This window comes from Megalobrama amblycephala, linkage group LG21, assembly GCF_018812025.1.
Source record: "Megalobrama amblycephala isolate DHTTF-2021 linkage group LG21, ASM1881202v1, whole genome shotgun sequence".
In the NCBI taxonomy this organism is placed as follows: domain Eukaryota; kingdom Metazoa; phylum Chordata; class Actinopteri; order Cypriniformes; family Xenocyprididae; genus Megalobrama; species Megalobrama amblycephala.
Genome location: NC_063064.1, coordinates 15,727,036 through 15,748,977, shown reverse-complemented (window position 1 = coordinate 15,748,977; position 21,942 = coordinate 15,727,036). Strand labels below are relative to the sequence as shown.

Genomic DNA, 21,942 nt, shown 5'->3' with positions numbered 1-21,942 from the left:
GCCAAGTAGACTCCACCCATGCGCCTTCTCCCGCAAGCTCAACCCGGCGGAGGTCAACTATGACATTGGTGACCGCGAGCTCCTGGCCGTCAAGCTTGCCCTAGAGGAATGGAGGCATTGGCTGGAGGGTGCCAAACATCCTTTTCAAGTGTTGACAGACCATAAGAACTTGGAATACCTCAAGGCTGCTTAGAGACTTAATCCCCATCAAGCTCGTTGGGCCATGTTTTTCTCCAGATTTGACTTCTCCATCTCCTATCGCCCAGGCTCCAAGAATATTAAGGCAGATGCCTTGTCCCGTCTCCACACTCCAGATGAGAAGAACGAAACTCCTGAAACTATCCTTCCAGAGTCTATCTTTGTGAGCCCCATTCAATGGTCAGAAGAGACCTTACCCTCCTCCAATGCCTCCTCCAACGCTCCGCCAGGTTGTCCCCAAGGCTTGCAGTACATCTCCCGGACAGGACACACTCCACTCATTCACTCTGCTCACTCGTCACTTGGCACTGGCCACCCGGGGGTCAATGAGACCCTCTTGCTGCTTAAGGAGCGCTTCTGGTGGCCCAACATGGCCAGTGACGTCAGAAGGTACGTGCAGGGCTGCAGGGAGTGCACCATCTCAAAGAGCCCTCGCCATCTGCCAGCCGGCAAGCTCAATCCTCTGCCCTTTCCTGAGCGACCGTGGTCACACCTGGGAGTGGACTTCATTACGGATCTCCCAGCATCTGATGGCCACACATGCATCCTAGTAGTAGTAGACCGTTTCTCCAAAGCCTGTCGTCTGATTCCCCTGAGAGGTCTACCTACCGCTATGGTAACTGCTGAACTCATGTTTAACCACATTTTCCGATACTACGGTATCCCCGAGGACATCGTCTCAGACAGAGGACCCAATTCATCTCTCGCGTCTGGAAGGCTTTCCTATCCCTCCTGGGTGTGACCGTCAGTCTGTCATCAGGATACCATCCTCAGTCGAACGGGCAAACGGAACAGAAGATCCAGGAGATCGGCCGCTTCCTGCGTACCTTCTGTCACGGCCACCAGGACTCCTGGAACCAGTATCTGGGTTGGGCCGAGTACGCACAAAACTCCTTAAGGCAACCATCTACTGGACTCACACCCTTCCAGTGCGTACTCGGTTTCCAACCCCCACTGTTCCCCTGGGACAGGGAAACCTCCAATGTTCCAGCGGTCGACTACTGGTTCCGGGAGAGCGAGAGGGTTTGGGACTCAGCTCACCACCAGCTGCAGAGAGCCCTGCGCAGATGCAGGATGACAGCCGACCTTCGGCGCTCCAACGCTCCATCCTACCAACCGGGGCAGAAGGTCTGGCTGTCAACCAGGGACATCAGACTGCTTCTGCCCTGCAAGAAGCTGAGTCCCCGCTTCATTGGCCCATTCACCATCATCAGACAGATCAACCCCATCACGTATCGCCTTCAACTTCCTCCACAATACAAAATTCATCCAACTTTCCACGTGTCACTTCTCAAACCTCACCACCCTTCTGTTTCTCCCTCCACAGAACCTGACGTGGCAGCCGCCGAGCCCCCCCTTCCACTCATCCTCAACGACGGTGCAGCCTACGAGGTTCGTGAAATACTGGACTCCCGGCGCCGTGGTGGTCTACTGAAATACCTGGTGGACTGGGAAGGCTACAGTCCCGAGGAGCACTCATGGGTCCCCAAAGATGATATCCTCGATCCCAATCTTCTGCAAGCTTTCCACGCCAACCATCCTGACAGACCTGCCCCACGCCCAAGAGGACGACCACCGTCATGCCGGGGTCCTCGGCCCTCAGGAGCGAGCCGTGGGAGGGGGGGGTACTGTCACAGACACGTCAGGTTCCACCGTCCACCAATACCAGCGCACTCAATCCCCAGAGTACTAATCACCGCCACCTGCACATCATCAGCACTGCAATCACCCGCACTACAAGAGACTCATGCTGCATCCCAATTCGCCTACTTATACTACGCCCTAAAAGTATGTACTCTTTCTGTGCACAAAAAGTACATACTTTTGAGTGGGTAGCAGAATAGTATGCACGTTTTGGGACACACTACCACGTAATAAAATTGCGTCTTAATTTAACAGACCTATTTGTCGCATATTAGCCTACGTTTGTCCTTACATCTGCTGTCAATCATCCAGACAATCAACATTCCTACATTACATTTAGCCATTTTATTTATCCCCACCGTGCTCTACATTGCTCATTACATTTGTTTTACAAATGCTTACCAGTGTATTGACAAGACAGGAAAGAGCACGTCTGTGCAGATCTGCGGCTCACAACTGTAATGTGCGGAGAGTGGTGCTGATGTTTTTGCACAATTCTGTATGTATGCAATAGCCGACATGGCAAACTTTCAAACATTTGCATTTTGCCTATCCGTTTTTATATTAAACTGTGATAAGTTCACCATGCTTAAAATTAATTTATACTATCCAACAATATTATATTAAATATTTTGTTAATAATTTTTGTTGTTTGTTTGTTTTTGTTAATATCTGAGAGAGAACTGATAAATAAAGTTTCACTGTTGGCGCTACAGGGGTCAGGAACTGTGTTGTTATATTGTTTTATAATGTTTCCTGGGGTGCACTTATAATATCAGTATGCTTTTTACATCAAAAGTTGTTTATAATTTAGAAATAAAAGGCATTTTTGCTACCCTGATTTTAGCCCTCTGGTTTGAACGCTGTATTGAGGGGCGTGTCTGATGCGAGACTTCAGTGGAAACGCCCACTGCTGTGATTGGCTAACATCTTTCCATTTGAAATTACACTCTCTTTTACCGCGTTTTTACTATTACAGCTCTCAATTGACAGCTTGATTGACCTCTTATATGTCAAAAGCTCAAGGAAAATTTGATTTATCAGTTCATCACCCCATTCATATTTCACCTAAAAATGAAGATTCTGTCATTATTTACTCACTCTCAAGTTGTTCCAAACCTGTATGAATTTTTTTGTTCTGCTGAACACAAAAGAAGATATCTCTCCACCCCATTGACTGCCATAGTATTTTTCCCTTACTGCTTGGTTACAAATATTCTTCTTTTGTGTTCAGCAGAACAAAGAAATGTATACAGGTTTGGAACAACTTGAGAGTGAGTAAACGATGACAGAATCTTCATTTTTGGGTGAACTATCCCTTTAAGCTTAATTATGTATACACGCATATTATAGATACATATTGTACAGCTGAAAATAAAGACAGGAGACTTGCATGACACTAAATTGTTTATCGGTGGTTTTGTAGAGAGGAAACCCTACATCATATTGTCAAATTAATGCCACAGTCCCCATCCTGAGGCTGTATTTTGATGGGGAGTCTGACCTCCGCCCTGATCTGCGCCTCAGCAGGGCATCCATACTGCACCTAATAAATGCAATCCCCTATGAGGTTCAGCAGGGATGGTCGAAAGAAATAGAGGTGCTATTGTTCATCTACTGGCTGGCCCATGCTGCATCCTACAGAGTGGTTGCTTCAGCCTTCAACATTCCTCGAACCACAGTCCACAGGCTCGTGCACAAGGTCAGTGAGGCTGTCCTTGGCCTCCTAAGAAAAGTAGTTCGGCTTCCTCAAGGTGAAGAGCTAGAGGAGGTGGGTGCAGGATTTGCCAGGCTGGCAGGCTCTCCTGTTTTCAGTGTGGCAGTTGGAGCCATTGATGGGTGCCACATACGTATAAAGCCCCCATCGGTCGACGCTGCCTGTTACTTCAACAGGAAACTGTTCTTTTCAGTACAGTTCCAGGCTGTGTGTGACCACCAAGGAAAATTCTTGGATATCTGCGTAGGCTTCCCTGGTTCTGTGCACGATGCAAGGGTCCTGAAACACAGTGCAATCTATTGCAAACAACTGTACCCACCTGAGGGTCGGTGAATCCTAGGAGATGGGGGGTATCCCTGCCTGACTTCACCCATATGCATCATGAGCCCCTATCGAGAGCCTGTTGCTACCCCTGTTGAAGCTCGCTACAACAGGCATCACTCCAAGGCCAGGTATGTTGTTAAGGGGGCTTTTGGCATGCTAAAAGCACGCTGGAGGTCAATTTTTTTCAAAGCTCTGGAGGTGAACCCCAACTTTGTACCCACTGTTGTGACATGCTGTGTCATCCTTCACAACATGTGCTTTGCCAATGGTGACATAATTGAAGATGAAGATGTGATCAGCGATGATGATGATGATGATGAAGATGATGAAGATAATGCAGAACCCCAAGACGTAATGTCTGGTGATGCTATGAGGAACCGTCTGGCAGCAGCAGTTTCTGCACCTGATATCCATGTCCCAGCCCTAATGGAACATGATTATGTTTAAAATTAATATTGTTTATTCTTGTCTTTTTGTCTATTTCAACATCAAGTACAAAAAATCACACACACGATAAAAAGAAATAATTATTATTTCAGTTATCTATATTATTTGAGTTCTTCTGACTGAATTAAAGACATACTGAAGAAAAAAAATCACTTTGTTGTTTGTGATGTTTTAGTAAACTTTAAAAGTTGATTATTGTATTATTGCTTGACGTTTCAGCTTGAGGGGGAGGGAGGGGGGGACCTAGCCAGTCGATTTGGTCAGTCACACTTACATTATTTGAGATATTTGTATAGTAACCTTGCAAATCTACACTTTATGTACCATTCAAGTGGTTTTACTGAATGATTACATAGATCAGCAGCAAGCGAGAGGTTGTTTTGGCAATCAGATACATCGCATGCGAATTGCGCTACGTCTATTTTTGAACGGTTTGCAATGAACACGTTGCAAATAATGCCATATAAACATGTTTGTCAACAGAATGGCAAAGTGTGTTTTTTTTCTAAACAATTCAAGGAGTTGTAATTACTCGCTGCTTTAAAACAAATATTTGTTGGGCACGGCGCACAATAAGCAGGCATACACTTCATATTTAGTAAATCCTACAGGAAATCGCCAATTAAGCAGTATATATTATAAGATCTATGCTTAAGTTTTGCTCTGTCTAAATTTAATATCATTTGCATGTACATGGTCCTCTTCCTGACATTAATGCTAGAGCCGCTACAACCGCTACGTCCTGCTGGTCAGATCACCTTTATGAGATTGTCCGGGTCCGGATTCAACAAACACGGCATTGGCATCTTCATCTGACTTTATTTTGGTTAGCTCAGGATTTCTCTGAAGTTGTAGGACATAAAACAAACGCTAAATATCCATTCACGCCACACTACAGACGACCAGTATGTTCCATAGGCTATTATTATCAAAAATGCAGATTCGTCACGTGATAACTTCTTTAAGCAAATGAGATTGGGGAAGGCAATAGAAAGTTTAATTTGATTTATACATTTATTTACAAAAAAACATTAAATATGTATTAAATTAACTACATTAGCCTATATATGTATTTCAACATTTGAGTACTAAAATATTACCAATATTACCAATACTAAAATATGATTAATTAAATAATGGGGTGGCCCACTAGCTACATAGGATTATTGGTAGATAAGAAAAAGGTAATGGGACACCTTTGTTTTAAATTACTAATTCTGCTCACCAAGCCTGCATTTATTTGATTAAAAATTCAAACAAAAACAGTAATATTGTGAAATATTATTCCAATGTAAATCAGCTGTTTTCTATGTGAATATATAGTAAAGTGTAATTTATTCCTGGACAAAGCTTTTTCAGATCACAGTCTTCAAATATCCTTCAATTATATGATGATTTGATGCACTTTATTATTATCTGTTGAAAACAGTATATTTTTATTTCATGATGCATAGAAAAAAGTTCAGCAGCATTTCTCTGTTTTAAATTAAACACTACCATTCAAAAGGAAAGAATAATATTTTTGGGGGATAGAAATAAAATTAATCACAGTATCACTGTTTTTGTTTGTATTAATTGTTGTTTAATCTGTTTTCAAATAAATCATAAATGTTTCTGAATGGCATCAAATCATAATATTAGATTGTTTCTGAGGATCAGTGAACTGAAGACTAGTAATGATGCTGAAAATCAGCTTTGATCACAGAAATAAATTACACTTTACTATATATTCACATAGAAAACAGCTGTTTTAAATTGGAATAATATTTCACAGTATCACTGTTTTTGTTTGTATTAATTGTTGTTTAATCAAATAAATGCAGGCTTGGTGAGCAGAAGATACTTCTTTTAAAACATTAAAAAAATCTTACTGACCCCATACTTTGAATGTTAGTATATATATATATATATATATATATATATATATATATATATATATATAAAACAAATAAACTGTTAAGCACACCACATAAAGCCGCAAATTTTTAGCTGTTAATTTGTTTATTTTCAGACAGATTAACTTAAATGCTGAGATACTTCTTTAAAGTACTTTGTTGTGTGCTGTATCAGCATCAGCACTACTTCATAGCAAAAACAAGGTGAAAAACAGTCAATAAATAATAAAAATCAATACATAATGTATAAAACCATAAAAAAAAACATAAAATCATAATAAATCAATCATTTTTGGAAAGTGATTTGGCAAGGACTTCCATTAAACTGAGGAACGTCTCCTCTCTTGCTGCAACTTCTCTCCTCATCTCTGCATCCCTCCGTCTCATTTCTTCATCCCTCATCTCCTCTCTCCTCAGCATTCTCACCCTGAACTCGTCCTCTCTCCTCCTGGCTTCTTCCTCTCTCTGTTTTGTCTCTTCATATCGTCTTGTCTCTCTCTCTTCCAACTCTCTTGTTCTTCTTTCCTCTCTCTGCTGGGCTTCTTCCTCTCTCTTTGCCTCTTTCTTCCATCTCCTTGAGGTATGTCAAAAGGTCCCCTTCGCTTCTTCTCTTCCTGTTTGTTGGTGCCAAATCAGATGGGCCAGCAACAGAGGATGAGGAACTATTGACAATATCCTTGCTGCCAGACTGGATGAGCAGTGGTGGGGTGATGGACGGCTTACACCCTAATGCAGCATCCATCACCCCATACCACTTCCAGGAGGCTGCTGTAGATTCCCCACCCTCTGTGCTGACCCCGGTCTGTGGACACTTAAGGTCCTGTAACAATCAAGTAACAAGCAAACAACAAGCAAAATAAATAAATGAATAGCATGAAAATAAAGTCGTTCACAATCACAAATACAAGTAAACAAACAAACAAAAAAAAAATTACTTTGTACTTCTGCTTAAGGTTCTCCCATTTCTTTTTTTTTGCCCTGCAGATTTCTCTGCTCTATAAAAGTTCTTAAGGACAGACAAAAGAGATAAATTAGGGCTGCACAATATAGAAAAAAAACGGACATTGCGATGATTTTTTTTTGTGTGTGTGTTAGGCATATACGTTATGGGAAAAAAATGATTTTTTTTTACCAGATGACTTGAATGGCTATAATTATTCTACAATGATTGGTTTGATTTTCCCCAGGTTTTTGTTTTACCAGGTTATAGACATACCATGTAGGCTCATTTAACATGTTAAATATCGTTAACGTTAGCCTGATACGATTTATTTAACATAATTCCACTGACACAACATATAACACTTGAAATGAGAAGCAATGCTAGTCTCTCTGCTACATTTGAGTTTAATGTATACTTCCTTTGCCGTGCGCAAACAAACAAACTCACTGACGCGGAAAGTTTTATTTATTTAATTACATCACAGCCTTCGCGATTTGACTATTGCATTAAGCAATGTCGATTCTAATTATATATCCTGCCTATCCTAACCATAGATCCACATAAAATGCAACATATCAATCTAAGGTCATTACTCACTCGAATCCTTTTATAGCAGCGTTTCTCTTGCCCGTGAAAACAGCATCATTGGTAGTTCGCCAAGTAATTAGATGTTCAGTGTGTTCATCTGACCCTACAAAATATAAGACGTATTTTAATTAGGCCTAATATTAGCACAACAGTGACAAATGACAATAAATTAGGCTATTTGCTTTATAAATGTATGCACTTTTACATTTAAACGCTGATGATGACACATTCACATTGTTAACACGTTCGTCCGTCATGTTTGTTCACCTTATGGATCTTAAACTCCTCCCCCAAACGCAAGAGATTATGGGCAACACGAGCCGATAAAGTGTGCACGGATCAACACTTCGAAAATCTACCGGAAATAGTACATCATCCGGGGAATTTTGGCATACACTTTTCAACATACTATGCTTTGGGACACACTTTTTGTAATCTCACATACTAGTTAGGATGGATAGTATGGACATTGGGACGCATCAATTGATCCACACCACGAAAATCTGCAGGAAATAGTAGACCATCCGGGGACTTTTGGCATACTCTTTTCAACATACTACACTTTGGGACACACTTATTTTAATCTCACATACTATTTAGGATGGATAGTATGGACATTGGAACGCAGGGTCACACTCACACACACTCACTGTCTGGTCTCGTTTGCACTTCAGTCACATGAATGCTTACCTTAAGGACTCCAGCTCGATACTTACCTGTCTCCAACATCTCCAGTCCTCCTTGTGTGCCTTCCCTTCAGTGTGTGAGTGTTCCCAGTCTCCAGTCTCCAGCGTCGTCTTCATTCTCCATTCTACAATTAACAAAAGGACAGTATTATCTCTCTGCCACTCATTCTGCTATCATCATTGCTATATACTCACCTGCATCTCTGCTGATATCAATAAAACATCCTTGTTGCTTTTACATCTGCCTCCGTGCCATCTCTGTTGTAACAGTCAGTTAATGTACCTTTATTTTTAGGGTTTAATTAATTCCACTCAGCCATTGTTGCTGCTTCTGTTCTGTATAATCACATAGAAACGTTTAATGCAGAATACTCATGCTCAGTTGTATTCAAGACAGGAAATTCAATAAATACAAGGCATTGAAGGTTTTTAGGTTACACACTGAAACATTCCTGAACGTTTAGGATAAAAAAAAAAAAAGCATTGCCATTTGTTCTTAATTCCTTACTTTCTCTGGTACTGTTTGATTCAATCAGTACTGTCAAGTAGACAGGAAGGCCTGGGGTCTCATTTATAAAGCGTGCGTACGCACAAAACGGGGCTGGAAGCGTGCGTACGCCAGTTCCCGCGCAAAGGTTGTGATCTATAAAAACAAACTTGACGGGAGAATGTGCGCACCTTTAAGCAAACTTTGAGCCGTGCGAACGCACATTCTGGAGACAAAAGTGATATGAATTGAGATAGTAGATGTGCTACTTTCGATCACTTTTCCAGTGACACGCTGTTTTATGACAGCGAGGAGCGCTGGGAGCACAATAATTCCTCTTTAAACTAAACTGCAGATGTTATGACAAAATATTTTTTTTGACGATCAGTGATGCACACTTAACTTCGATATTATGGAAGACACTGCTGGATTCGGTGGTCGAACGGTCCGTTGTCCAGTTTGAATAGGTCCAATGATATCTTACTGTACAGCCACAGCTGCAGGAGGTGTTGATGTCGTGTAGGATCTTCAAACAATTACCATTTGAAGGATATAATTTGAGGAAAACGGTAAGATTTGCGTGTTTTCTTTTTAAAATCCTTTGTCAGTGACGCGCCGAGTCAGACAATTGTATTTACACTGCAATAAATAAGTAGGCCAATCTGTTTCCACTAAAAATAGCCTATAAACTTCCTAAAAGATATGTTCACCTCATCAGCAAAACTGCATCCATTTGATTTGAATTGTTTAAAACTATTCAAATACTATTTGGCCAGTGGAAATGAATGAATCAACTCTATTCTAAAACCTTTATCTGAAGTATTTTATACAATTTTGTTTTTATGGATATTTTGATATATTTATTCTAAAACATAAAGAGGATACTGGATGATCTTTATCAATATAATCTGTGGCACAAATGGCATTTATAGTCCATATCTAATATTTTCCAATGTCTTGTACCTTTGACGGTGTTAACCATGGTGTCACGTGGTTGGGAACGTGTATGGAAATGATATGCAGATGAGGTTATGCATAGTAAAACTAGGCGTCGTAAGCTCCATATATGGTGATTTCGGGGAGGAGACAGGGTGGAGATGCACGTACGCACAATCTTCCGCTGACTGGGATTTATAAAGGGATTTGTGCGCAGGTTCTGGCGTACGCATGGTTTTATAAATCTGATTTTTTTTGTGCGTATGCAGAATCTAGCTTTTGCGCGTACGTACACTTTTAGTAGGGATCCTACGCACAGTTTTATAAATGAGACCCCTGGTTGTGCACAGGCATGCATAAATCTGTTCATCACTCATAACGTCTTATATTACTATAGCATGGAGGTGTCTGAAGCACATTATGACATCAAAGGGCACAAGAGGAATCAAGTGATTGCCATCCAGACGCAGGTATCTCAGTTTGGGTGCTCCGTTTTCATTGTGCATGTTGTGAGAGTTAGTGGGGCAGATCTCAGTGCCGTTTATATAGTTTGTAACAGTTCGTAAATATGGGAAGAAGGAGGCGGGAACCGGCGAACATTCAACGTAACTTTAATATAAAATAAACAAAGAACAAAACGAAAGTAATGCCGGCAGACCCTCGCGGACGTCTGCCGGCCACACAAACATAATAAAACATAAAATAAAGTCCAGGCCTGGTCCTCTCTCGTCCTTCACTGACGTCGCTCCTCCTTTTATGCCTCCGGAGCTCCTCCGTGAGAGACTCAAGGCCGATGCGCCTCCCAGGTGATGCTCGTTATCACTTGCGTCACCGGCCTCGCGCTGTTCCCTCACGGCTCTCGCCCGCCCTGCTTGTCACATAGTTTTTCAATTTTTGTATTGTGCCACAGAATATTTTCCACAAAATAACACTGTGGCGACCAGGGCGGGCGAGAGCCGTGAGGGAACGGCGCGAGGCCGGTGCGCCTCCCAGGTGATGCTTGTTATCACTTGCGTTATCACTATCACTTGTTATCACTCAAACAGCAGATATATCCTAAACAATGTTAGTGCCCCTCTTGCAAATAATGCATCATTTTAGCCGGTTCTTTGAAAGATGTTTCCCATCCCTCGTGCATTCATTTCTCAAAGCAAAGTCCACAGTATCAGGCAAGTTGAAAATCAAACTAGAATTCCCACAGAAATTTATACTAACAGGGAAAGACAGATATACGTCGTTTTTAGTATCTAACTGTTGTATGTATGTCTTGATCTGCTTCAACTTTGGATTAAAACACCAAAAAACCCAACTGCCTGTGTCTCATTTAAACATGTAGATTTATGTACACCACCAATCCTAGTATGAACAGCTTCTGATCTTTATTTTCACAAGTCTTTGTGGAGTTTCTTTTTTTTAATATTCTCATATTAACTTACCTCTTCAAACCTCTCATTTACTTTATCAATGGGGCCAAAGTCAATGAGGCACATCAGCTGTTTGGTTACACATATTCTTCAAAATATCTTCTTTTGTGTTCAACAGAAGAAAGAAATCCATATAGGTTTGGAACAAATAGAACTTTCTTTTAGGGGTGAACTATCCATTTAAGCTAAGAGGAACATCTACGTTAAGACTATTGTTCTCCTCTTTCATTCTTGCATGCAAAACTTCTGAATTTGGGTTGTGAAAGCTAAAGGCCTACATCATCTTCTTTATTTATTTATAAAGCACAATTTAATACAACAGCAGTTGCCCAAAGTGCTGTACAATGAATTGCAATATAATACTAATAATAACAAATAATACAAAAATAACATACATACAAAATTAATCCATCCTGAGTGTCTCTTTTAGACAACTGGTCTTGCTGTTGACTCTAGTCACATCTCGCAATTAAAGTGCACACTTTCACTATCCTTTCTGAGCAATTGTTTCTAATACTTAATAATCTATTCATATTTTAATTGTGATTATAGGCTATCTGTGGCCTCTCGCTGGTTAGGGTAGGTTTTGAAGCTGGTATGCTGGTTTGAGCTAGTTTATGCTGGTCCAGTGCTGGTCCATGCTGGTCCTATGCTGGTTCAGGACCAGCATGGACCAGCATAGGACCAGCATACCAGCTTCAAAACCTACCTTACCCAGCATATGCTGTTTTTTTTTTTGTTTTGTTTTTCTCAGCAGGGGCTCTGGTTATTCTTTTTCCCTTTACTATATTTTTCCATCAGTGGCAGAGCTTGTTAGTAGCTACATTTATTTAATCTCACTCTTTTGTCCTCCGACTGTGTTTTATTAAAGTGATAAACAGCAGAGTAGCTATAAACATATAAGCTATAAACAAAAACATATAGCTATATACAAATGTAACATATAGCTATAAACAAAAATGCTATTGGTTAAACTATATATCTCAGTAGCGATGGAGGCTGCTTGTATCAGTATTTACTGTATCAGTGTTATGTTGCGAAGTTCTTATATTTTACATTTCTGACACTGGACGATAGTTTGACGATAAAGACGTGGCCGTTTACAAGGCAGAACAAACTATATCTGATTTGGGAATAAATTACTCTTTTTGAATCGGCACAACACCGGTCTGAATAATCGACGGAATCGACCGTTATCGTCTGAATCAGTCGGGCGGTTCCTTCGAACTGCACAGAAGCCTTTTCGCGCGCATTTAGCCAGTTGTACATCCTCTTCGCTGCTATTTCAGGAGTCAGGAGTTGTTTGACATTAACAGAACTAAGTAAAAGTATTCATAATGTTTACTAGTCTGCATTCCGAAGATAAAGCCAAAAAGATAAATCCTTACAACGTCGAAGACATCAAACATATTCAGGTGAGGTGTCAACAGGATTACTGCTAACCAGTGAAACCACTCTATTGATAATATGAATAGCTGCACCTCAAAATAAATTTCTGAGGGCTTAACGGGTTTTGTGTGCTATTTGTAGATTGGAGATGGTAATAATTCATATATTCCCGGTAACGTTACAGGTGATTTGTCTTGACTGTATGCAGTGAGGTACTTTTTCATCAGCATGTTCAACTTTTTATTCACGTTTACAATAGTCTGTCTGAATCCTACATTGAACCAATACTATTTTTGTACAGTAAATAAGGATTAGCAGCAGGGAACTATATCAGCATGTCGATATTGTTTTCAGTACATAGTCAAGCATACAACACTTTATGAATTAATATCGTCCAGAATACGTGCCGATTTGACCAATCATATGAATGTTTTGGTGCTGCATACAAACGCGCCATAAACCACCACACACAAACTCACAAACTCAAGCCAAAATATCGCTCTCCGTTTGTTAAAGAAAATAAAATAAAGGTTGTTAACTGGTAGACTACAACTTACCTCCAAATAGCAGCACTTTTCTCCGGTTCTTTCAGGATCGCGTAGGCCATTAAATTCCTAGCCGGCTGTTGTCGCCATCAAGGTCAGACTGCGATATCACTTGATTGAACTGGTCAGAATTTCCAAGATTGAGCGATGTATTGCGCTTTCAGTGTTTTATTAAATAAATTATACATTGCGACATTATACTTCACCTGAGTGACTGAAAGAGGGGATTCAGACGAGTACCGTGACGTCAGCAGCTCTGATTGGCTGAAGGCAGTGAGCAACAAAATTTGATTGGTCACAGACCAAGTTGAAGAGACATTTGAATTCCGAAGTCTCAAGTTTAACCACTCAACATATTTTTTTGCATGTAACGTTACTTGTGCTGCTGGTGTGTTGTTCAATATAGATTTGTGTGTATAATTGTAAAATGATTCTGCCAGTGTAAACTTAATAAACATATTTACTCATATTTGGAAATTGTAGGCTACAGTGCATATATTAAATGGGCTTGTAATGCATTAGTCATATTGAAATAAATAAGCACATGTAATAAAATGAATTCCAAACATGAATAAGTAAACTTAAAAAATATAATCAAATTTAACTTTAGATACAATACAACTTCAGGATATTAAATAATGTATTTTAAAAAAAAATATACTTTCAGTGCATTGTTACAATGATCATTTTCAGCACACAGTTAAAATATACCTCAAATATATTTTTATAAAGTGCAAATAAATACACTTTTAAAAAATAAACTAAACTTATTTTTCTAAAATATATGTTTTAGAAAATATACTAAAGTACAATTATTTTAAAGTGTTAAAAGTTGTATTGTGAAAATATGATACTATATACTTTTTTATATATTTAAAGATTTTTTGTTAGTATATTTGCAATGTATTATAGTAAAAGGTAATATATTTAAAATACAATAAAGTATACTTTTTTCACTAGGGATGCCACTGTACAAGAAATTATTCATCTTCATGTTCTTAGTACCACACCTCAAAGGTAATCACCCTTCCTGATTTTCACTTCCACGTCACCCCCTGTTCACTTCCTAAACAGAAGCTGGAAAAATTGATGCTAAGAATTACTGACTGACTGAGAAAAAAAGACACAACTTTGTTAAAAGGCATAGTTCAGAACAGTTTTTCAAACTCATTTTATTTTGAGGGCAGGAGTGGAAAAAAATTTAAACGTGCAGGCCGAATTACCTTTTTTAAACCAGGCCTGAATTAGTCAGAATTAGACCTTAGTTCAATTAGGATATTTAAGTAGCATTTATCAATGTACATTAGAAAAAAACATTACTGGTGTGCATCTTGGTTAGCAATTTGGTTAAGAGAAAACTTCAGAATAATGTCACGGAGTTTATTCATGAAGTTGTGTGAACACTTGTACATCCTGTGGTCAGAGCAGGGATAATGCAATTAAGGTGTTTACATGCCTGTTTATTGCAATTAAAATCGGTGTATACCACCTAGTTTAATACGATTATGTTTACTATGATTATGAGCTTAAATCGCATTACTTTAAACTGAAGAATTGCATTTACATGAGGTAAAGTTTAATCGCAATATTGCCAAAATCCCATTATAATTGCATTATGAGGTGCATGTAAACGCACTCAATGACTGTACTGATATATAAAAACTCTTTGTCAAACATCATTTAACTATTATGGCAGAAACAAATGCCTGATGATTGTATTAATATGCTTTATACCCCCGGATGGTTAAGAATAAGGGCCACAACAGCAAAGGTTACAGGTTTAATAACAAGTTGTGATTATCCGGGAATATAGATAGTGCCTGATCATAGTGCCGATCAGCATTTACCATGGAGCAAATAACCTAATCTAGGGTTGCTCTAGGTGAACTGTTTGTGAATGGAACATTCAGATTCACAGAATGGTTAATTGCTTATGAATGGAAAGTTGACCAAAAAGAAAGTGAAATATGTCAGCGCTGATTGTGGGCAGCGTGCCAACATTGCAACCCAAGTTCAAATCCCAGCTATATTATATATATATAAAGGCAAAAAAATAATCTTTGAAAAAAAAAAGGGAAAATATAGAAATGACCACAAAAAACAGGGCATTTTGATATCTGTACTGAAGACAGCAAAAGTTGATGACGCACCACTCCATTACAATAAGAAGGCACTTCCTGTTTTGGTAGAGATTTTCATAGACGTCAACAATTCTGACGATGTGGGTACAGGAGGAAGCCCGCCAGTGCATTTCCACCTCTCGTCTAGCTTTGGGACAGTCATGAAGCATCTACAAGAGAGGATGAAAAGGAGACCATTCAAAATCTGGAGTTTTGCCGCCCTAATGCCACACTGGCTGATTTGTTTTTCTTTCTTTCTTTTTTTTTTTTTAAAGGCTTGTAATTTACTAGTCAACTAGCCCATGGTTTTGCTGCAAACTACACATGGGAGTCACTTGGTACTACATTACTATAATATTCAAGGTTAAAATTAACTTAATATACAAACACTTAAATTACACTGAATGATGTTTTTTTCAATAATAAATAAAATTTAGAATTACATAATCATATTTCTACTCCATTTATTTTTTTTCATATATATAAACATTTAAATCGTGGCTGTCATTTATTCAAACATGCATTAAATATTGAAGAACATTAAAAATTATAATGTATATGCAACAGTGCATATATTTATCAGAATGCTGCTCTCTAGTGTTCATTTTTCTAGCTGACTAATGAGTTTATGGTCACTGAATATGATTTTTCTGAGGTCATTGTGACTTTGTGACATTGTTTAAAAGCTGTTTTATTGACGTCTTTCCAAGGTTGAAACACTGATTGAGCTATTAAATGAGACATGATACGGATTTCGGTAAATTGTAATCTGTATCTTTTAACATGCATTCAGATGTTTATTCGTGTTTATTTTGTGCTGTAACTGGTATTAAATTGGAGGAGAGGATGTTCACATGCGCTCCGTGCTGAGCTTCTCTTTAACTGAAGCGCTACAGCGATCTGTCACGCCACAATAAACAGCACCAAAACGGTATTTATTTTTTTTGAATCTCATAATAAGATGGACGTAAGTTGAAATCTGAGACCTTGCTACATATCAAAAGTAACAAAGCACAAAGATTATTGCGATTTATTGGATGGGAGGCACGCTACATGTTCTGTTCATTCAACTGAAAACAGACTAGACTAATCGATTCTTGGGATTTAAGAATCTATATCGGTTCATAAAAATGAGAATCGATTAAAATCGAGAAATCGATACGTTTTACCCAGCCCTAATCTGTAATAGAGCTGATCTGATGTGTAAAAGGGTAGACAACAAAAAAAGCAGTGTGACTTGCTATAATACCTTTAAAACCATTTAAAAAAAAAAAAAACAATTCTTTTATAATTATTATCCATACAGTTTCCAGGATTTACACTTAGGATAGTTATTTTTCAAACCAAATAAGCATTTAAAATTAATGAGCAGAGTTCCATACTTAAAAACAACTTCAAATCTGCCTACACTGATTTTATGGTCAACCAGAAGGTTTTAGGGGTTCGGATTGGGGTTGGTTTTAGCTGTGTTTGTCAGTTTTGTCAGAGAGATCAAATCTTTTCTCTTAAATCATCCTTTAAACTAATTTCATAAGGACCAAAAGATGGACTTACACATTTGACCATATCCCGCTTGAGATCTTGAAATATACTTCCAATGGAGTCGATGGGTGTTTTCGGGTGCAAGTGGTTCTTCTGGACAGCTGTTGGCAGAATGGTCTCCAAGTAGAAGCGCAGGATCTCGTTCATGACATGGCATCCATAAGGACTCTGTGGATCAGATATATGAGGTAAATGAGCTGTTTCAGACTCCTACAGTTATCACACTTTGGTACTGCCGTAGCAATGTGCAGGTGCAAGATGTTAGGCGAGCTTTTAGTTTGGTTTGCACGTCTTGCACAAAACCTTCAGTATGAAAAACAACAGTACTACTTCTGTTGTTAATTTTAAATTTGAATAATTGATGGTATAATGCTGTAGGAGTAAATGTTATGGAGCTTGTCACTTACATTGATGTTCTGTTGCACGTTCTCGTTTAATAATGGTTCTAAGTCGTCATTGGACTCCTGAGAAGAACAAATGTAAACAAATTCATTAGAACCTCAAATCTCAGTGTAGCACAAAGCAGAAATGCCTTGCAGATTGGAATTTGAAAAGCACAGACTTCATGCAATGAGTCTAAATGTACTTGTGTATATATATATATATATATATATATATATATATATATATATATATATATATATAAAACCATTCTAGATATACTCACATAAAACCTCTGTATTTCTCTGTATGCAGAACGGAGCTCCTTCAGCCTCACAGGAAAGCCCTCCACAAATGAGCAACATTCAGACTTACAGTCAACTCTTCTGCACTGAGCACTTTCAGAAAGCAGAAGCATGACCATAGCAGAAAAGATGACTCTAGAGAAAATCATTCTTCAGTTCTTTTTCTTTGTTCTTGGCTCTTTCTTGATATTCAGCCCAGAAGAGAGGAGATGTACAGATGAGCTTTGGGGGTGAATTTTATACCATTCCTAGTCTACCTTAGCTTCCTGTGGTGGTGGGGGGGTGGGGGTTGACTTACTGGCAATCATATTTCTCTTAGACTGTGTCATCACATAGTTGCTTTTTCTTTTTTTTGGATTGCAGAAGTTATATAGGAAAACTGAACTTTGATGGAACTATCTATCTATCTATCTATCTATCTATCTATCTATCTATCTATCTATCTATCTATGTTTTAGTTCAATGTAAAACATTGCCATTGTGACATTTTCCAGAACTCCAGAAAGAGAAGGTAAAGAGGCTGGCATTGCAGTGCATCAGCAAGTAGTGTGATGGAATGGTGATGTGCAAGCGATAAGTTAAAGGGTGAAGTCCATTTGTGCCTTATCCTACAGTATGTGGTTGATCTGTCCATTATTCTTTCTTTGTTTTCAGAATATTCAAACTTGACTCATGTCATCATGGCCAGCCACCATCCAATCCACAGTGACATCCTGTTAGTGCTTTTCTCTCTTTGACGCCAGATACTGTTCGATGTACTTAAAGAGCATATCAAGCTCTCCCATTGCTTTATAAACACCCTTTTCCTTCATCTAAAGAGAACAAGATACTGTCAGCCTTTGGAATAGTTTTCAAACATAATTTGTTAATTTCAAGCAATTTTAGAGTAGAAAATCATTTTGATCATGTAACATGTTAGTCTTATTAGCATTAATTTGCTGTATAAGACTTAGCTTTTCATATGAGTTCTTTATGGTGGCAAACTCAAAGGGATTTTTGCAAGAAAAGTATTTCCTCTGTAACATAGAGAGACGTGTGTGTTATTTCATGTACAAACCTGATTCCAAAAAAGTTGGGACACTGTACAAATTGTGAATAAAAACAGAATGCAATGATGTGGAAGTTTCAAATTTCAATATTTTATTCAGAATACAACATAGATGACATATCAAATGTTTAAACTGAGAAAATGTATCATTTTAAGGGAAAAATAAGTTGATTTTAAATTTCATGGCATCAACACATCTCAAAAAAGTTGGGACAAGGTCATGTTTACCACTGTGTGGCATCCCGTCTTCTTTTTATAACAGTCTGCAAACGTCTGGGGACTGAGGAGACAAGTTGCTCAAGTTTAGAAATAGGAATGTTGTCCCATTCTACAGGGACAGGCTTCTAGTTGCTCAACTGTCTTAGGTCTTCTTTGTCGCATCTTCCTCTTTATGATGCACCAAATGTTTTCTATGGGTGAAAGATCTGGACTGCAGACTGGCCATTTCAGTACCCGGACATGGCTTCCCAGTTTTCCAAAAAGAAATTCAAATTTTGATTCGTCTGACCACAGAACAGTTTTCCACTTTGCCACAGTCCATTTTAAATGAGCCTTGGCCCAGAGAAAATGCCTGTGCTTCTGGATCATGTTTAGATATGGCTTCTTTTTTGACCTATAGCGTTTTAGCCAGCAACGGCGAATGGCACGGTGGATTGTGTTCACCGACAAGTACACCGATTCTGGAAGTATTCCTGAGCCCATGGTGGGACCCGAAGATCACGGGCATCCAGTATGGTTTTCCGGCCTTGACCCTTACGCACAGAGATTGTTCCAGATTCTCTGAATCTTTGGATGATATTATGCACTGTAGATGATGATAACTTCACACTCTTTGCAATTTTTCTCTGAAAACTCCTTTCTGATATTGCTCCACTATTTTTCGCCGCAGCATTGGGGAATTGGTGATCCTCTGCCCATCTTGACTTCTGAGAGACACTGCCACTCTGAGAGGCTCTTTTTATACCCAATCAACTTTTCCGGCCTCTTATTGCTACCTGTCCCAACTTTTTTGGAATGTTTAGCTCTCATGAAATCCAAAATGAGCCAATATTTGGCATGACATTTCAAAATGTCTCACTTTCAACATTTGATATGTTATCTATATTCTATTGTGAATAAAATATAAGTTTATGAGATTTGTAAATTATTGCATTCCTTTTTTATTCACAATTTGTACAGTTTTGTACAACTTTTTTGGAATCAGGTTTGTAGTTTGCAATGTTAAAGACACCTTCTTTGCCTCACCATACCATTTCACAACAAGAACTAGGTATTTTGACTCACTCGCAACAGCTCTTGCTAGTAAAAATCCACAAACGCTTATGTGCACTATTACGACATCCTGAATATGCCTGAACTACGTTTTTTTTTTTTTTAAAGTCTTCACCATCCTAACATTTACCTCAGCTCACATCCTAAATTTAGCAACATCATTTTAATGAGGTATTCATGAGCAGAGTTCCATACTTAAAAACAACTTCAAATCTGCCTACACTGATTTTCTATATGCTATATTTATGGCATATAAATTCCATATTAGGTCAAGCTGCTTCCTCTCTCAAGAAGATCTCTTGAAATTAAGTGCCACTTGAAGTTATTTCACCAAAATACATTCTTCTGCTTCTGCATCTTTTACAACTGACCACAGGCTGGCCACAATGATGTTGCAAATAAATCCACAGTCAGTGAAACTACATTTTGGAGCATGCTGTTTCATAGATATTGCACAATCAGCGAAACTACATTTTGTAATTTATTTCCCATTGAGAAGTATACAATGGCTTGAGTATAAAAAATATATAATGACATATTTGACATAACCCAATTAAATAAAATCTCAAGGGCAATAAGCAATCTTTTAATATAAAGTAGTTCTTAGGGGTTGTTTTTTAACATGCCACTATACAGCTCAAATTGTGTATTAAATTCATCTTTCAAGTATGAATTAAGATTTTCAGACATTGCTTTGTTATTGTAGTTCTAGCCATCTGTTTAATGGTTATAAATGTTTCTTCATCTTTGTATTGTTTATGTTAAAACCGTGAAGTGAACTGGGCCTATTGAAAGCTGCTTCTTATTTTGCTAATGCAATACTACAATAATTGTAATGATGAAAAATGCTTCTTTACTTTGATTTCCTTTGTTGAATTTTAGCTCAGTGTTGGTTATTACAAGAAACAAGTGAGCACTATGGAATTTCATTAGTTGTCATTAACTGGATAATGTAAGCATGAACCTGTTTCATGACTTACTATTACACCATCTGTGCAAGCATTTCTGTACCTCACATCATGCTTCAGTGTGAAGAATAGTAGGGTAAGCCCAACCCATGATGCAAAACTGGTGTTTTTTTCTCTCCGGCATGTCTGAGGTAAACAGCCATATACGCGAGCCTAACAGATAGGCAGAGATAACTGAAAGTTAGTGGACATAATGGAGGGTCTTTGCATGAAAAAAAAATTAGGAACTTGTACACATTTGAACAGTGAAACCTTTATCTTGTGGAAAGCCTGAAACAGAGAGATATTTGACCGTCATCATGTCCTCAGATCACCTATGCCTATGTTTGTACTGGTTTGAGCTACATTATGAGGAGCCAAGAACTGACTATAGGTGATTCATTCCTGTACCACCATGTCTTGAACATCACAATATCTCTGAGAAAGCATGCTATGACTTTAAAAAAAAAGAAAAAGAAAAAAAAAAAGAAAAAGGAAGATATTATTAAAGGGATAATTCAATCAAAATTCTGTAATTTACTTTCTAAATGACATTTACTTTCTATTTTTACTTTAATTTACTTATTTTTCAAATAATTCCCAATTTTTTTTTTTTTTTGATAAGCCTCTTTTTTTTTTTTTGCCTTTTTACAGGAAAGTCAAGAGAAACAGGGAGTTGAAGATCTGGCTGCGTTCATTATTGCTTTCCCATGAGCACAGCTGCGCTTACGTGTCTTGAGTACACAGACGACCCATCGCCCCACAACAGTTCTACAGGATTGAACTGGGGGCAGAGATTAGAAGCTTTGAGGGGAAAGCTAAAAAAAAGTAACATATGAGGTAAACATCCCAAAATGCCCCTCATTGAGAACATTATATTATTCATACAGGTGTTTTTTTTTTCTTCAGATTTGAAAGTATTTGCATATGAAAAGATTCATGTTCTGAGACATTAACTTTGAGTAGTGTCTAGTATCTTGTACATAAACACAGTCGCAGATCCTTGGTGATACTGAGGAAGGAGTTGGCCAGGACGCTGGTGGTTCTGTGATGTAGGGATTGACTGCTGGTGTAGCTGATAAAGACCTTATCCATGTAAAAGTG

At 38.5% G+C, this 21,942-nt stretch overlaps 3 protein-coding genes and 1 long non-coding RNA gene across 11 annotated transcripts in view; 1 reads left to right on the top strand and 3 right to left on the bottom strand.

Annotated features, from left to right (window-relative positions):
• The window catches only part of fmoda (fibromodulin a), a 104,014-nt gene that overhangs the window by 36,368 nt on the left and 45,704 nt on the right, over positions 1 to 21,942 (top strand). For 5 of the 6 annotated variants that reach the window (XM_048172462.1, XM_048172460.1, XM_048172456.1 and 2 more), the window contains one exon: positions 21,493 to 21,678. The exons of the other annotated variant lie outside the window; for it this stretch is intronic. The gene's annotated coding sequence lies outside the window, so the exon portion shown is untranslated. The remainder of the gene's footprint in view (positions 1 to 21,492; positions 21,679 to 21,942) is intronic. 6 annotated transcript variants of the gene reach the window in all.
• On the bottom strand, positions 6,316 to 13,465 carry LOC125256449. Of its 3 annotated transcripts, XR_007182113.1 has the most exons (4): positions 13,430 to 13,465; positions 13,236 to 13,344; positions 8,638 to 8,700; positions 7,058 to 8,567 (listed from the first exon to the last, which is right to left on the bottom strand). It is a non-coding gene; the product is annotated as an uncharacterized LOC125256449 (long non-coding RNA). The 3 variants fall into 3 exon arrangements; XR_007182111.1 differs by lacking the exons at positions 13,236 to 13,344; positions 13,430 to 13,465 and adding an exon at positions 6,316 to 7,045 and having other exon boundaries at positions 7,766 to 8,567; positions 8,638 to 9,089; XR_007182112.1 differs by lacking the exon at positions 13,430 to 13,465 and having other exon boundaries at positions 13,236 to 13,421.
• On the bottom strand, positions 16,810 to 17,869 carry LOC125256447 (interleukin-10-like). The gene is made up of 3 exons (XM_048172469.1): positions 17,553 to 17,869; positions 17,293 to 17,349; positions 16,810 to 17,053 (listed from the first exon to the last, which is right to left on the bottom strand). The coding sequence occupies exons 1-3, from the start codon at positions 17,718 to 17,720 to the stop codon at positions 16,835 to 16,837; spliced, it is 444 nt and encodes a 147-aa protein (XP_048028426.1). The 5' UTR covers positions 17,721 to 17,869; the 3' UTR covers positions 16,810 to 16,834.
• On the bottom strand, positions 18,007 to 18,603 carry LOC125256448 (interleukin-10-like). Its single transcript, XM_048172470.1, is given in 2 exon segments — positions 18,007 to 18,400; positions 18,521 to 18,603. Coding segments are annotated over 2 exon segments (189 nt in total). The 5' UTR covers positions 18,597 to 18,603; the 3' UTR covers positions 18,007 to 18,287.